At 36.1% G+C, this 15,707-nt stretch overlaps 4 protein-coding genes across 4 annotated transcripts; 3 read left to right on the top strand and 1 right to left on the bottom strand.

The window, feature by feature from the left end:
- The first annotated feature begins 36 nt into the window (after window positions 1–36).
- On the top strand, window positions 37–8,182 carry Ir8a (Ionotropic receptor 8a). Its single transcript, XM_963253.4, has 13 exons — window positions 37–164; window positions 2,737–2,862; window positions 2,908–3,105; window positions 3,153–3,319; window positions 3,364–3,879; window positions 3,931–4,122; window positions 4,170–4,269; window positions 4,318–4,495; window positions 6,900–7,083; window positions 7,132–7,253; window positions 7,302–7,619; window positions 7,664–7,785; window positions 7,837–8,182. The coding sequence occupies exons 1-13, from the start codon at window positions 77–79 to the stop codon at window positions 8,145–8,147; spliced, it is 2,622 nt and encodes an 873-aa protein (XP_968346.2). The 5' UTR covers window positions 37–76; the 3' UTR covers window positions 8,148–8,182.
- On the bottom strand, window positions 339–2,457 carry LOC103312368 (toll-like receptor 3). The gene is made up of 2 exons (XM_008192848.3): window positions 2,262–2,457; window positions 339–2,212 (listed from the first exon to the last, which is right to left on the bottom strand). Exon 2 carries the CDS (start codon window positions 2,205–2,207, stop codon window positions 453–455), a length of 1,755 nt encoding a protein of 584 aa, XP_008191070.1. The 5' UTR covers window positions 2,208–2,212; window positions 2,262–2,457; the 3' UTR covers window positions 339–452.
- Window positions 8,183–10,321: 2,139 nt separating the features above from the next.
- mof (males absent on the first) lies at window positions 10,322–12,080 on the top strand. Its single transcript, XM_963338.4, has 7 exons — window positions 10,322–10,519; window positions 10,593–10,684; window positions 10,731–10,912; window positions 10,967–11,183; window positions 11,229–11,318; window positions 11,366–11,751; window positions 11,797–12,080. Exons 1-7 carry the CDS (start codon window positions 10,351–10,353, stop codon window positions 12,014–12,016), a joined length of 1,356 nt encoding a protein of 451 aa, XP_968431.1. The 5' UTR covers window positions 10,322–10,350; the 3' UTR covers window positions 12,017–12,080.
- A 119-nt stretch (window positions 12,081–12,199) lies between these two features.
- NUCB1 (Nucleobindin 1) lies at window positions 12,200–15,586 on the top strand. Its single transcript, XM_963418.5, has 2 exons — window positions 12,200–12,416; window positions 13,737–15,586. The coding sequence occupies exon 2, from the start codon at window positions 13,740–13,742 to the stop codon at window positions 15,399–15,401; it is 1,662 nt and encodes a 553-aa protein (XP_968511.2). The 5' UTR covers window positions 12,200–12,416; window positions 13,737–13,739; the 3' UTR covers window positions 15,402–15,586.
- Window positions 15,587–15,707: the final 121 nt, after the last annotated feature.

Raw genomic sequence — 15,707 nt, 5'->3', positions numbered from 1 at the left:
AGCACGAGAAGTCTTTGTATCTTTAACAGTTTAATGCGGAATAGAACGGGTAGCCTTAAGACGCTCAAAATAGAGAATGAAGTTAATTGAAATAATTTTGTTTTTTGTGACTTTTAAAACACAAACAGTGCATCCACAAGAGGAAAGTGAAGTTGTCCAAATAAGTAAGTTGTGTTTTTGCGCCTCAATCCACAATTTAAAGCACTAATTATGGAAATTACAAAAAAGTAAAAAAATAGGCAATTAGTTTAATTACAAAGACCCGAGGTATTATCTGCAATGATATGCAAATAAATTATTATAATGATAATGACTGCCAATAAAGTAAAGTCAAGATATAACAAAAATACATCTTTAATTCACAATCAACTGTCCTAAATTATTACAATTATTCAATAAATTATCTACTACAGGTGATAGGTACAACAGTATTACAATCTACTGAACTAGGACTAAATTAGCTCAATTTCGTCCATAAAATATCTCCTCCTCTTGGAAAACAACAAACATCTATAAAATATAAAAGAAATGAAAACACTAGTGGCAACAACAAGAAATATGATTGCAAGAGGTGAAGATAAAGCACGACTCGTGGTTGTTACTTCCTTACAATATATCCCCCCAATATTCTGCTTATCATACTCAAGTTCTTCGTTTATTGTATAGTCTATGTGTTTGCTTTTCAAAAAAACAATAATCTTCGCCAGAACACTACACGATAACAAATTTGATCGAATGTTAAGTATCTGGAGGGAAGGCAACAAGGAAATCACATTAATCTGAAAAGTCTGCAATTTGTTTCCTGAAATGTCAAGTACTTGGAGATTATGTAAAGGTTTAACTAAGTCGTAATTTAAATGTTGTATGATATTGTCCGACAAGTTCAAAACTTTTAAATTGCGCAAATCTGCAAAAACGTGAGAGTTTTCAAACGATTCTAACACGTTTAACGAAATGTCCAAAATCTCCAGATTTGATAAACCTACGAACGCTTCGACTGGGATAATTTCCAAACTGTTGTTTTTCAAATTCAACTGTTTTAAATTGGCTAGGTTTTTAAATACTTTATCTTGTAAAATCACACTGTTGCTAGACAAGTCTAGAACTTCTAAACTAGTAAAATTATTTGGAGGCAATTCTTTTATAAAATTATTCGGCAAAAGCAGCGACTTGAGTTTGGGTAAATTAACAAAACTAGCTAAACTATCAGATTTTAAATTATTATTCCCTAAATTGATTTCCTCCAAACTCGGCAAGTTTTTTAAACTAAGTTCGTTTAAAAAATTTCGTTTCAAGTTAATCTCTTTTAGGTTTTTAAGCCCCGAGAAAGCTTCCGAATCAATGACCCTAATTAGATTATTTTCAAGATCGAGTTTTTCCAAATCGCCCAAAACACTGAATATTTTTCTACTCACATTCACAAGCCGGTTGTTGCTCAAATCAATGTGCCTCAAATTCAAGGCCCACTCAAAGTTGTCAATAAACCCGATTTGATTATTACTTACGTTCAAATGCACTAAATTCGAGTCTGATTTCTTATGATGAGCATTTTCGTATTGAATTGTATACCGCATTCCGTTTAATTTTAGATTTGTTTGTTCTTTCCGAAAACAAGAAATAAAGTTTCCGCTAATTTGTTTGATATTGTTGCTGTCTAAGTGGAGGTATTTTAGTGCCGGCAATTCACAAAACGGGATCGCGAGCATATTTTTGAAGCGATTATTTGTTAAAGTCAAAGTTTCGATTTTTTTCAAGTTGCGAAAAGTTCCATTGTTTATAATCTCCAGACTTGTGTTGACAAGACGCAGCTCCTTTAACTCACTTAGATCTTGCAGGACGTACAAGTTGTGACCACCAAACACCGTGTTTTCGATAATTAGATGCTCCAAAGCCAGCAAATTTGCAAAAATGTACTCGCTCGGGTTGAAAACAAACAGCGAGTTTTTGATGATTAGAAACCTGATTTTTGAAACATTTTGGAATAAGTTTGGGGCGACCTCGGTGAGGACTGAGTTGTTGATCGTCAGGACAATTTCGTTTGAGACCGATATGTCCATGAGCATTTCCTTGTTCTTGTTGGAGAGTCCCTCGCACGTGATGTCAAAGCCATACCCGTAGTTCTCGTGGTAGTTGAAGATTTTGTCACAGTGAATTGCTTCCAAACTTTTCACTAAACCGAAGAGTAGCACCGTTGAAATAATGCCCATTTCATCTAAAAACACGTGCACGATAGCTAGCGGCAAAATTAAAATATTCCTTACCTTCAAATGCAAAGAGCCTAGTTGAGTTGATAAGTGTTGGCAGCAATTAGGAAAATTGCTCATTTTGCATACGCATGGTAAATATTCGAATAACTTATCATCTACGTTTAAAACTCATTCCGTTCTTTTATCATTGATAAACACTAAACGCCCAGAAGTGCTAGCACAAACTGTTGGCCAACTGGGAAAGTAACTGCGGCTAGCACGTAACAACTGCTTTAATTGTGAAGTAAAAACAGATCGAACTTTCGATTTGCGTTAAAAAATGCTTCACCGATTATATCTTATTGCATAGCAGTGCAATCATTCATACTCAGCCAAGGTGAAATAAAATGAATTCTTGACTCAACGAAGGAAAATTTACAACTAGATTTAAGGCGCAAGGTTGTGGTCACAGCGAAAGGCTTTCTTTTGTTAACCTTTTTCAAATATTTTAATTTCGCGGTGTTTATATCACTTTCCAATTTTTTTCAAGTCGTCCTGAAAGAGTCAGGACAGGATTATGTCGCTGAGTGGCTTCAGCAGTCCCTGAAAGCAGCCGATCTTCAAATAGAACCAACTATTCTAGACCTTGACGGAAATGACGAAGACCGGAACAAAAGTAGTTAATTAATTATGATTTCCGCACTACATCACAACATTTCAGTTTGCGAAAATCTCAAAAGTGGCATAATAGTTGACTTAACATGGACTGGCAATGAGCAAGCCGAGAAAGTTGCCCTTGATGTTGGAATTCTTTATGTCAAGATTGATATTTCAATCAGCCCAGCTCTCCTCCTCTTAGACAAGTTTTTAGAATACAGAAACTCAACAGACGTGACTCTAATTTTTGACAATCCTGAGAGTAAAGTTGACAGTTACAATGACCCAAATTTTATCCATTCATTTTAGAAGTTGACGAGGCACTTTATTTTTGGATCGACACAACTTTGTTGCGAATGGTAATTTCGGAAAATTTGGATAAAACCACAGCAAATAGACTGAAAGCAATTCGACCAATCCCTAACAACTTTGCCATTGTGGCAACTAGCTCGAATATGGAAGAACTCCTCCAAACGGTATTTTTCCAAAAAATGAGCCACCAAATCATGAGATTTTTCAGGCTCTTGACGAAAACCTAGTCACGTTGCCTGAAAGGTGGAACTTGGTGTTTTTGGATTTTCAGTACCAACAGTTCGACAAGAAACGTCTCAAAAATATGCCCATTAACTTGCTGCACATGGATGAGGAAATCTGCTGCCGGTTTTTGCAAAGTGAAAAGTGTGAATGTCCGCACGATTTCAATCTCCAGGAAAATTTTCTTTCCCTGGCCACTAACACATTAGCGAAAATTTTGAAAACACTAACTATGGAAAACTTGCTGAGAGCGGATTTAAACTGTGACGATTCGCGCTACAGTGAAGCCACCAGGACCAGATTTTACGAGCTTTTGCAACAAGAAGTCGACTCAAATGACTTGGTTTTTAAAGAAAATTTCGGTCTACATGTCAACATTAATGGCGTGATTGAAACCGGTGATGAGAAAGTGGCGGAATACAATTACAAAACAGGGGTTACTGTTCTGGACGGTAAAAAAGTCGAACCAATTACTCCCTTCTTCCGAATCGGAATAACACATGTAATAAAATATTCAATTATTTTTTCGTAAAGATGTTATGATTTGGTTTAGGCGTTACCATGGTCGTATAAAGAAACCGATTCGTCAGGAAACACCTACTGGACGGGCTATTGTGTCGATTTTACCGAAGAATTGTCAAAACTTATGGGTTTTGGGTACGAGTTTGTGGAACCCAAAAGTGGCACTTTTGGCAAAAAAAGAGACGGTGTTTGGGATGGCGTGGTTGGGGACTTAGCCACCGGAGTAATTTTTCGCAATTTAAAAACTTATTGGTCAATAACTTGTTGCAGGAAACCGATCTGGCAATCACAGCGCTGATAATGACAGCTGATCGAGAAGAAGTAATAGATTATGTTGCTCCATACTTCGAGCAAACCGGAATAACAATCGGTAATTACTCCTAATTTCGTCATTTTCCCTCATTAGGTCATATTCCAGTGATGCGGAAACCTGTCCGTAAGACCTCCTTATTCAAATTTATGACCGTTTTAAAACTCGAAGTGTGGTTGAGCATAGTTGGAGCGTTGATTGTGACGGGGTTTATGGTTTGGTTTCTTGACAAATACTCGCCTTATAGTGCGAGGAACAACAAAAAAGCGTACCCATACCCAACTAGGTATACTAAAAAAATGCAGCACCAAGAAGGGATAAAAATTTTGTGACGAAACTTGGCAAAAATGGTCGACTATTAGCGAGTAATACATGATTAAAATTTGAAGAATTTTAATCGAGTGGTAAAGAAGTTTTTAACATTTAAGTTCTTTTACCAACAAGTGTTATTCTTCCAATTTTTTGCTTTTCTGACTACTTTTTTATGTGTTTTTTTTAATTCGTTTAGGTTTAAGTGTTCTAAAAGCGCAGTGAGGCCTGGAGACGACAAAATAATCCTGGAACAAGCTACCGAAATTGAACATGGCTGTCTGGACTCGACTGCACATGATTAATGATAACTGATTCTTATGTAAAATTTCCTGCTGAACTCGAATCTGTAGGTCACTTTTCGATTTGGAATTGCCTTCATTATGAAAAAGACGTTTTCCTGAAGATTTTTGAAAAACTAAAATTGCACAAATTTTGTGTTTACATCGCCATATTTTTATTCTGAATAAGGCTAGAAAATTCTTTTTTTGCACTAAGTTCCCCAATATATGTAGATTGTAACGTATATAAACGAGCCTCGAACTTTACAAAAGAAAAGTAAGAAAATTACAACTTTCTTTTAACGTGTCATATATGTGTAGTAAAATTTTCGAGATGCGAGAATTTTTATTATTTTAAAAGATAGACCGCCTACATAAGCTAGACGAAATAATGCCAATAGTTCAAATAAGTTTCTGATGTAAGAATTATTTCGATATCTGTAATAGTCAGCAAATTATTGCAGTTTAAAGTTACTGTAATATGCGCGCAAGGTGCAGATCGCGGCATATCTTCCTCTGTAGTGAACACAGGACCACTGGACCAAGCTCGCTAGGTCAAATGCCGCGCTATGTCGCTTGACTTCTCTTAGTTTTTATTTAATATTTTTTTCAATTACAAACATTTTAAGGGCTAAAAAATGGTAAATAATAAAATCATCAAAAATTTTTTACGTCAAAACAGTTTATTTACTAACTAAATCCCTTGCATTTGGTTAAAATCACGCATTTTATTCATAATTCATCACTTTTTAACTTTTTTCGTCGTTTTTTTAAATATGTGACTTTATAACTCAAGAATAAGATAAATTACTCAAAAATGCCTAAAATCACGTAAGTGCTTTTAAAATAATGAGTAATAAAAATTCTTCGTTCGATCACTTTTGTGAATACGTGAATTACGATACAAAGATTAATATTAAAAAATTTTGAATTTACCATTACGTGATGACTGATTTATTAAGCAGAAAAAGAAAGCAATTGTAGGGCTTCGTTTTATAGAGACACAACATCTTTAAATTTGTTAAGCTGTTGGACTTAAAAGGTCAAAAAGAAATGACTAAAATGTGTAATTTTAACTAATTTCAAGAGACTTAGTTAGTAAATAAAGTGTTCTGAGACGTGAAAATTATTAAATATTTTATTATTCTTCATTTTTTGACCTTTGAAATGTTTGTAACTGAAAGAAATAGACTAAAAACTAAGAAAAGTCGAACGACACAGCGCGACATTTGACCTAGCGCAAATATGACACGATACAAGAAAATTGAAATTTGCTTACTTTTCTTTTGTAAAATCTAAAGCTTGTTTATATATATTAGAAACTACATATATTGAAGAATCTAGTGCAAAAAAAAAGAATTTTCTAGCTTTATTCAGAAGAAAAATATGACACAAGCCTGACCCATCAAACTTTTTTTCCGAAACACAACGCGTTTCGACCATAATGTGGTCAATGTATACACCTGAGAATAACCACTTTGTGGTTGAAACACGTTGTCTTTCCAAATAAAAGTTTTAGTGTGTCAGGTTTCAGCTATGCTTTTGCTCATTCCTCCCATACCTAGGAAATCCAACAAAAAGCAGTCCAAATGACCTAATTCGATGGTAAACAGTCAGAAGTGAAGTACCACGACCTTTAAACTCAAACATTGGTCAAAAATTTTTCTTGTACTTGAATTATTGCCATAATCCGAAGATGACCATTTCGGACTTCATTTGTTTTTTTTTAGCTGCCTTCTCTTCTGCTTTGTCCTATACCTTCTCTAATCAATGACTGATAACAGCGCATAATGGTACTTGGATTACTCTTCAAACAAGTAGCGATTTCTCTTAATAAAAAAACACCTATTCGTTTCCAAAAATTGTGCTTCTTTAGAGTTTGTTTAATTGTTGGTAATTTTTTTTGTCGTACTCTAGACATATTCGTTTTCATACCACAAAATCACATTAAAATTGTCAGAAAATGTTAAAAACTTTACCACTCGGTTAAAAACGTTCATATTTGTGCCAAGTTTCATCGAAAAAATTCTATTCCTTCTTGGTGTTGCAATTTTTATGACACAGTATAATTGTAATTTATGTCCTGAAATTTGTATGCAGAGAATTCACTTTGAAGGAGAGTTTTTGGTTCGCCCTCACGTCCTTTACCCCCCAAGGCGGAGGCGAAGCTCCCAAAGCCCTCTCAGGACGTACTTTAGTAGCCGCTTATTGGCTATTTGTCGTCCTGATGTTGGCTACTTTTACCGCAAATTTGGCCGCGTTTTTGACCGTCGAGCGCATGCAAGTAATTTTTTCCAAAATTTTGAAACCCTTAGCTAGATCAAAATTGTAGACACCGGTGCAATCGTTAGAACAGCTCGCCAAACAATCGAGAATTAATTACACAGTCGTGAAAGACTCTGACACACATAAATACTTTATTAATATGAAACATGCCGAGGATACTTTATACAGGTTAGGAAAGTAATAAATTTGCAACAGAATTAACAATTTATTATTCAGAATGTGGAAAGAGCTGACTTTAAACGCCTCAACCGACGATACGCAATACCGGGTCTGGGATTATCCCATTCGGGAGCAATACGGCCACATTTTGTTGGCCATCAACGACTCAAATCCTGTGGCGAACGCCTCTGAAGGCTTCCGAATTGTGAACGAGCACACGGATGCCGACTTCGCCTTCATTCACGATTCCTCCGAAATTAAATACGAGATCAGCAAAAACTGCAACTTGACCGAAGTTGGCGAAGTTTTCGCTGAAAGGCCCTACGCTGTCGCTGTTCAGCAAGGGAGCCATTTGCAGGACGAAATCAGCAAAACGTGAGTACTTGAATCCTTGCCAGGATTTATCACGAAATTTGCAGGATTTTAAATTTGCAAAAAGACCGATTTTTCGAGCAACTCCAGGCCAAATATTGGAACCATTCGGGCAAAGGGAGTTGTCCGACGACCGATGATAACGAAGGGATAACTCTCGAAAGTTTAGGTAAAGTAAATGTCAAGTGAAGAAAATTAAAGAGTAATTGTTTGGTGGCAGGTGGAGTGTTTATTGCGACACTTTTTGGTTTGGCTTTGGCAATGATTACTTTAGTCGGGGAAGTTTTGTACTACAGGAGGAAGAGTAAAATACAAAATTCTGAAACTAAAAAGCCGAAGACGGTTCAAACTTCTGAAAATTGGAAGACAGACACTTTGATGCCGGTTTCTCTAATAAATAAAGACAAACAGTCGGTTACGATTGGGACAGAGTTTAAACCTGTTAATAGAAATAGGGATTTGTCGGAATTTGGCCACATCACGTTGTATCCAAGGGCAAGGAACAGAATTACACAGACTAGTAATGAATAAATGAATGGTCTCAACAATTAAAAATGTTTTGCATGCTTTGTGTTTTACTAAATTTTACGATATTGTAGAAATAGTTGGTTAATCATAGAGATTAATGAGATAAGAAAAGTCATTAGCAGAATATTTTCCGGTAAAGAAATAATTATTAATGAATCATTCTCCATCAGTCATATCATTTTTCTTTCTTTTTTCAATAATTTATTAAACTTACATTATGCACACAACAAATCGCAGTTAAAAAATGTGTTAACTATTTAAAAAAACTCATTTTACTTATAATAACGAGTCTTATGTTCTTTAGGATTTAAAATCCATGATATACTTGCATTTTGATTTCAAGATTATAATATTTCAAATGAATACCTAGCCCTAGTTGAATTTTTTTAGCAAAATTCCATATAATATCTCGCTGTACACGCGCAAAAATAATCTCTATTTAGCGATTTAAAGAGTGACTTAGCTAATATAAATATTTCCTTGAATTTATTGATTGCACAGTTTCCTATATTAAGATGTTCCAATAAAAATATTCTCAAGTCAAATGAGTTTTAATTGCCACCTATAAAAGTAATGTTGAGAAAAATAAAATTCAAACTTCAAAACAAAAAAGCAAAAAAAGCAAAAGACAGACACTTTAAAGCCGGTTTTTTATTAAATAAAGACAAGCCGTCTTAACATTGGAACGGAGTTTAAAACAGGTATTTGTCAGAAATTAGTCATATTACGTTAAATACATGCGTACCTATTTATCTAATATTCTAATAATGATGAATAAAATAATGAGGGCAAAAAAATCAAAAATGTTTTGCATGCGTTCTCCTATTTTATTCTAAATGGTATGAAAGAGTTTCTCAATCAGAACGCTTAATAAATGAGGTAAATTAATTATTAATTACAGATTAACTAATATTTCGTTTAATGTAATTCATATTTTTAGTGCAAAATTATTAATAATGTTAATGAATAGCTCTTTGATTGCAGCACCTATACACATTTGTGCATAAACTGCCGGGACATTTTGCACAAATTTTTAAATTTTATTTTCAGTTTTTACGAACAGTATCAGTAGAAATGAATTTTTCTTTATAGAAACTTAGTACCAGTCAAATTGTTTGCAATCTACAATAGAGCCACATTTAAAAAAATTGAAATACGAGCAGGAGAAGGAAATATAATACATTTTTATTGTTAACATTCCTGTTAAAATTCTGTTCATTTATTCTAAACAACAATTTTTAAAGTAAAACGTGGAACCTATTGAAACTTTTGAAATCACAAAACCGAAGAATAAGGCAATGTGCAACGACTTCTGATTAATTGACTTTAATGACGGACGGAACAAAAAAATCTTGTGTGTGAAAATAGCTCTAAAAATTATTCAGACAATTTTTTATTCTTGAAGACTTTAACAATATTAAAATTAGTCAGCGGAAACTAAAAATTATAGGTTTTGTTTAACAACGTAAGAAATAAAAACAGCATTTTATGTTTGCGATAACGGACTGGACATCTAAAGTTATAAAGATAAAAAAGTAATATTATTAATCAATTACTTATCGATTTCCACTTTCTAAACTACCAGAAACTAAAAAAATACTCATTAAAAAATATTCAACAGTTGTATAACGTCAGTATTTATTAAATTGGTTGCTCATCGCTTGTTTTATGATTAATAACTAATTGGATGTTCAGGAATGCAGATTAATTTTGGTAGACTATTTATTGACTATTGAAAAGAAAAAAGATTTGTTTACAATAATTAAGAATCATGATCGCCAAAATAGTTTTCAGATTCTTTATAGCTTTCTAATAAAGTTAATGAAGAATTTGTAAATAAATACCGAAATCCCCCGTATCTAAAAGTGATACTTTGGATTTTGAACCACCTGGCATTTGTCTCAAAATTAGACACACTGTTTATTGTTTCACGCTAAAATTGTTAAATATCAACACTTTTTTGCCAAATTCTTAGACCGAGTTTCGGTATAAAGAGTAGATAATGCGTTGTACAATGTTTTAATAAAAAAATCTAAAGGAAATGAGCATTAATTGCCTTCTGCAACACATCTCCGCCGTTTTAAACCCACCAACGCAGTCAAAAAAAAAATCAAGTCCAAAACTGCGGCCAACTTCCTCCTCCAATTCAAAAATCCCTCTTCGAATTTCTCAAGCATGCGTCCTTCCGCGCCGCCAAAATTTCAAGATGGCTGATAGCAACAAGCCACCGGAGACGCCTTCCGAAACAATGCGTAAAAAATCAGAAAGTGAGAACAAACCGTCGCAATCACACGATGAAGACAACGAAAGTATGGAAGAACAGCCTCTGGACATCGGGGTGCATTATTTGGTGCAAAGATCGGACGATTCGTGGTGTAAGTGACATGACATAACCTAACTGTTGTGTTTACGTCGTTACTATGGTGGTTGTTTTTGCATTTTTTTCAGATCCTGCCGAGATAATCCAGACGAGATATGGTGACAGTGAGTACGAGTATTACGTGCATTATGAGGGGCAGAATCGGCGGCTGGACGAATGGGTAATGGGGAGGAAAGTTGGGTTCAATTGCTCAGTTTGGGTTTTAGGTGCCAAGGGCTAGGATTATGAATTCCAGGTTTAATTTAACGGAGAGTGGACAGAAAATGCCCACTGACAAGGTGTGGAAGGAGCGGCCAGTGGTTTCTGATTTATTGACTGACAGTTCGGACCGGAAAATCACCAGGAATCAGAAGAGAAGGCACGATGAAATAAACCACATCCAGAAGACGTAACTCCGCATTTTGCCCCACAAACAATTTTTTTAACATGAATCGGTTTATAGATACGCGGAAATGGACCCAACTACTGCAGCTTTAGAGAAGGAACATGAACAAATAACCAAAGTTAAATATATTGATAAGATACAAATTGGGCGGTTTGAGATCGACACATGGTATTTTAGCCCATATCCTGAGGAATATGGCCGACAGAGCAAATTATGGATATGTGAATATTGCCTCAAATACATGAGATTAGAAAAAAGTTACAGATATCATATGGTACGTCATGTCACAAAATTGCCCAATCTTACGCCTTTATTTCAGAGCGAATGTACATGGAGACAACCGGTTGGTAAAGAAATTTACAGAAAAGGAACACTTTCGGTTTATGAAGTTGACGGAAAAGACCACAAAGTAATAACTTATGAGAAAAAATAATTATAGTAATTATTTTTTTTTAGATTTATTGCCAGAATCTTTGCCTCCTGGCGAAGCTGTTTCTAGACCACAAAACACTGTACTTTGACGTTGAACCTTTCCTCTTTTACATTTTATGCGAAGTTGACAAGCAAGGGGCACACATTGTTGGTTACTTCTCCAAAGAGAAAGAATCTCCAGACGGAAATAACGTCGCGTGTATCCTCACATTGCCCCCTTATCAGAGGCAAGGCTACGGCAAGCTTTTGATAGCCTTCAGTTACGAGTTGTCGCGGCTTGAGGGCACCGTGGGCAGCCCCGAACAGCCCCTTAGTGATTTGGGAAAATTGAGTTATAGGAGTTACTGGAGTTGGGTTTTGTTGGAGATTTTGAGGGACTTTCGGGGCACTTTGTCGATCAAAGATTTGAGGTTTGTGTTAATTTTGGGTTGACACCGTGTGATTGTCTTTTTTAGCCAAATGACTAGTATTACCCAGACTGATATAATTTCAACCTTGCAAAGCATGAATATGGTCAAATATTGGAAAGGTCAGCACGTGATTTGTGTCACACCCAAACTGGTAGAAGAACATATCAGATCAAGTCAGTACAAAAGGCCGCGATTGTGTGTTGACAGTACGGCGCTGCGGTGGGCCCCCAGAAGACACACCAACAATAAGTTAGGAAAAAAATGATGTGATAATATGCTTTAAGTTGTATTACCTTGAGTTTGTTGCTGAATAAAGATTTTTATTACCATGAAGTTGTCATTGAGAGTTGCTGCTCTTGCAAAACTGGGGCATCTGATGGGGGATTAATTTCATTGCTATCTTTGTCTGCATGAATGAGAACGTATATAGCCCTCTCTCTCATAAACGTACGTGCTGTCAAATGTCAAAAGTATTGTTTATTTGAGAGGCAGCAAAGCCAGTCTTCAACATTTCTCGAAAGACACGTCAGTGAAAGTATTTTTCCAGATTTAGTGGCAAAGTTCGTGCTCGGAAGTGTAAAAAGAAAAGGTTTCTAAGTGTTTTTGCGTTAACACGTTTAGGTTATGTCGTAATATCTTTCTGGAAGTTTTCACATTAGATAGATGTAAGTTTTTAAATAAAAAGTTGGACGTGGTGTAATGTTTTTTGGGTCTTGTTTATTAAATTAGTTAGCAGTTTTTTACAGAAGTAACAGTGTTTTTAAAATATGTCAAAAATGGGTGGGCACTTTTCCTAAATACCCTGATCCTCTTATCGTTAATGTAATTTGACCTTTTATAATCAAGTCCTATTTTTATGTTTATGGCGACAGCAAGAATGCCTGAATAAATAATACTCTAACATCGTTTTTGACAATATTTTTACTAGTGTCAGTCAGTGTTCAAAAATTGTCAAAAAGTTGTCATGGAAGCTAAATGGAAAACCCTTATTTAAAAATCATGGACAATTCAAGTTTTGACTGCTGATTTACTAAAATGCGTAAAGTCCTTCTTTTATTAAATGAAAATTGTCAAGTTAACATTTTGAGAAAATCGGTAGCAGCCTGATGATAGTGTTAAGTTTTGTCAAAATTTTAACATTATTATATTTATAGAGTTTCAGAATGTGTTGTAAATTTGGTTTGTTTATAGACTAACTGGATGGTTTATTGAGCCCGACTTGACTGATAGGAATGTCATTCTTTTTGATAGGGACTGTATAATGTTATGGCAAAATGAGCTTTTCGGTACAAAAATTTGATTGAAAATTTAACATTACAAGTTATAAGCCTGAAAACTAATATGTCATTGTTTGATTGTTTTTTGTCTTAATGATTTTATTTCGTATTTGCATATTTGGGTGCCTACATTAGAAGCAGGGCTCGTAAAGTTGTGGCAAACACCATGTATTTGTAACGAATAGGAAAATATAATAGTTTTATTTTTTCTATGAAAAAAGTTTATGTTTAAATAAATACAGTAACACGAATGCGTTATCTATTATTCCCCAAACATTCATTAAAAATCCGTACAGTTTTTCAATAACAAAGGTCAACATTAGAGTTTTTTTTTCATTTTATTTTTAAAAGACACGATCATTTTTTTTTAAATTGATATGTTGTTGATGAGACCATCATAAGATTACGGTATTTTTTCATAATTTTTGATCATCTAATATTTTTTTCATTCAGTACAGTTCAACCTTACTGCTTGACGTTGCCGTTTAATTAAAAACCAGACTATTATGCAGGTAGCAATGCTAAAAATGCCATAAAACCCTATCGCTAGCGTTTATGGTCCGCTATTATATTATTACTATTGTGTATTTTTTGTTCCCATGAATTACGAAATGTTATTTGCTTATTTATTAGAACAGAAAAATATTGCAATATTCGTTTTTATCTCTGATTTCCCTTATAGTTTCAAAATAATCTCTCTTTTTCCAGAACATGAACCGTTACATTCCATTCGCATTTTTCCTCATTTCCGTGTTGCAAGTTTGCTTCGCACCCCCCGTGACCCAGAACAAAGATAAAGACAAGGAAAAGGGCGAGGATGAAATTGGCGGTCTCGAGGACTACATGGAGTACCACAGGTACTTGCAAGAGGTAGTAAACGCCCTCGAATCGGACCCACAGTTTCGGCAAAAACTGGAAAAAGCCGACGAAACCGACATTAGATCTGGAAAAATAGCTGAAGAGTTAGAGTTCGTATCGCATCACGTACGAAGCCGTCTGGACGAAATCAAGAGAGTGGAACTGGTCCGCTTGAAGGAGTTAACCGAGAAGAAGCGGCAGTTGCAGCAAAACATCGACTTGGAGGATCCCAGTCACCACCATCTGGACCACTCGAACCCCCACACTTTCGAAATTGACGATTTGAAAAAACTTATCGCTAAAACGACCGCTGATTTGGCCGAGGCTGATAAGAAGCGGCGGGAGGAGTTCAAGCAGTATGAGTTGCAGAAGGAGTTCGAGAAGCAGGAGAAGCTCAATCATACGAATGGTGAAGACAGGGAAAAGCTGGAGAGGGAGTTTAGGGAACGTGAGGAGAAGCACAAGAAGCACGAAAAGTTGCACGAACCGGGCCATAAAGCCCAGCTCGAGGAGGTTTGGAAGGAACAAGACCAGATGCAGCAGGAGTTCGACCCCAAAACCTTCTTCATGCTGCACGACATCGACGGAAACGGACTGTGGGATCAAGACGAAGTCAAGGCTTTGTTCATCAAGGAGCTGCAAAAAATGTACGCTGCTGGGGAACCTGAGGACGATATGCGGGAGAGAGCCGAAGAGATGGAGAGAATGCGCGAGAGCGTTTTCAGCGAAGTTGACGTCAATAGAGACGGTTTCATCGACTATGAGGAGTTTTTAGCACAAACGAAACGAAACGACTTCCAACAAGACCACGGATGGCAAGGGTTGGATGAGAGGAAACCATACACTGACGAAGAGTTGGAGGAGTACATCAGGCGCCACCAAGCGGCCAATCAAATCCCACACGGGTATCCCCCACAAGGGTACGCCCAGCACCCACCTCCAGGGTACCACCCCAACGTCGCTGTTCATCCAAATGGGGTGCCGGTACAACAGTACCATCCAGGACAAGTACCACAACAGCAGTTCCATCCGGGGCAACTGTCACAACAGCATCCGCAACAACTTCAAGGGCACCTACCTGACTTGAACACGAATGAGGTGTATCCACAACAACGGCAACAGCAGTACCAACAACCACCACAGCACTACCAACAACAGCAATATCAACAAATGAATTATCAACAACACCCACAACAAGTGAACTATCAACAGCAACACCCGCAAGTTCCGGTGCAGAATCAACAACAGCAACACCCGCAAGTTCCGGTACAACAGAATCAACAGCAACACCCGCAGGCGGTTAATCAACAACAAGTGCCGGTGCAAAATCAACAGCAGGCGGCTAATCAACAAGTTCCGGTGCAAAATCAACAAATTCCGGTACAAAACCAACAACAACAAATTCCGGTACAGAATCAACCTCAAGGTGTGCCACAAGTCCAAGGAAATGTCCAACAGGGTGCGCCACAAGCCAGTAATCCGAATTTAAATAATGCCCAGGCTAATCAAGTTTAATCCTTAAAATGTGATTCGAATATTTATTTTGTTATTCCGTATTTTTTTGTATAAATTGCATTTATTTCCACCTACGTCCAGTGCAATAATTTTTGCATCGTCATGTAGATGTGGCTTTTGTCTCCAAATAAATTTTATTTAAAAACAAACATTGATTTTTATGTAATAAAATAACTTCATATCTGCTTTATGTTTTTATTAACTATTCTGGTGACGCACTTCCAATGAAGTGCACACAGAAATGGATAAAATCGAATTTATTTTGTTTCGTGGCAAAAAAACCCTGAAAATCAGTCAATTAAATCG

Source organism: Tribolium castaneum, chromosome 1 (assembly GCF_031307605.1).
Source record: "Tribolium castaneum strain GA2 chromosome 1, icTriCast1.1, whole genome shotgun sequence".
Classification (NCBI taxonomy): Eukaryota; Metazoa; Arthropoda; class Insecta; order Coleoptera; family Tenebrionidae; genus Tribolium; species Tribolium castaneum.
This window is presented reverse-complemented; position numbering and strand designations above follow the sequence as displayed.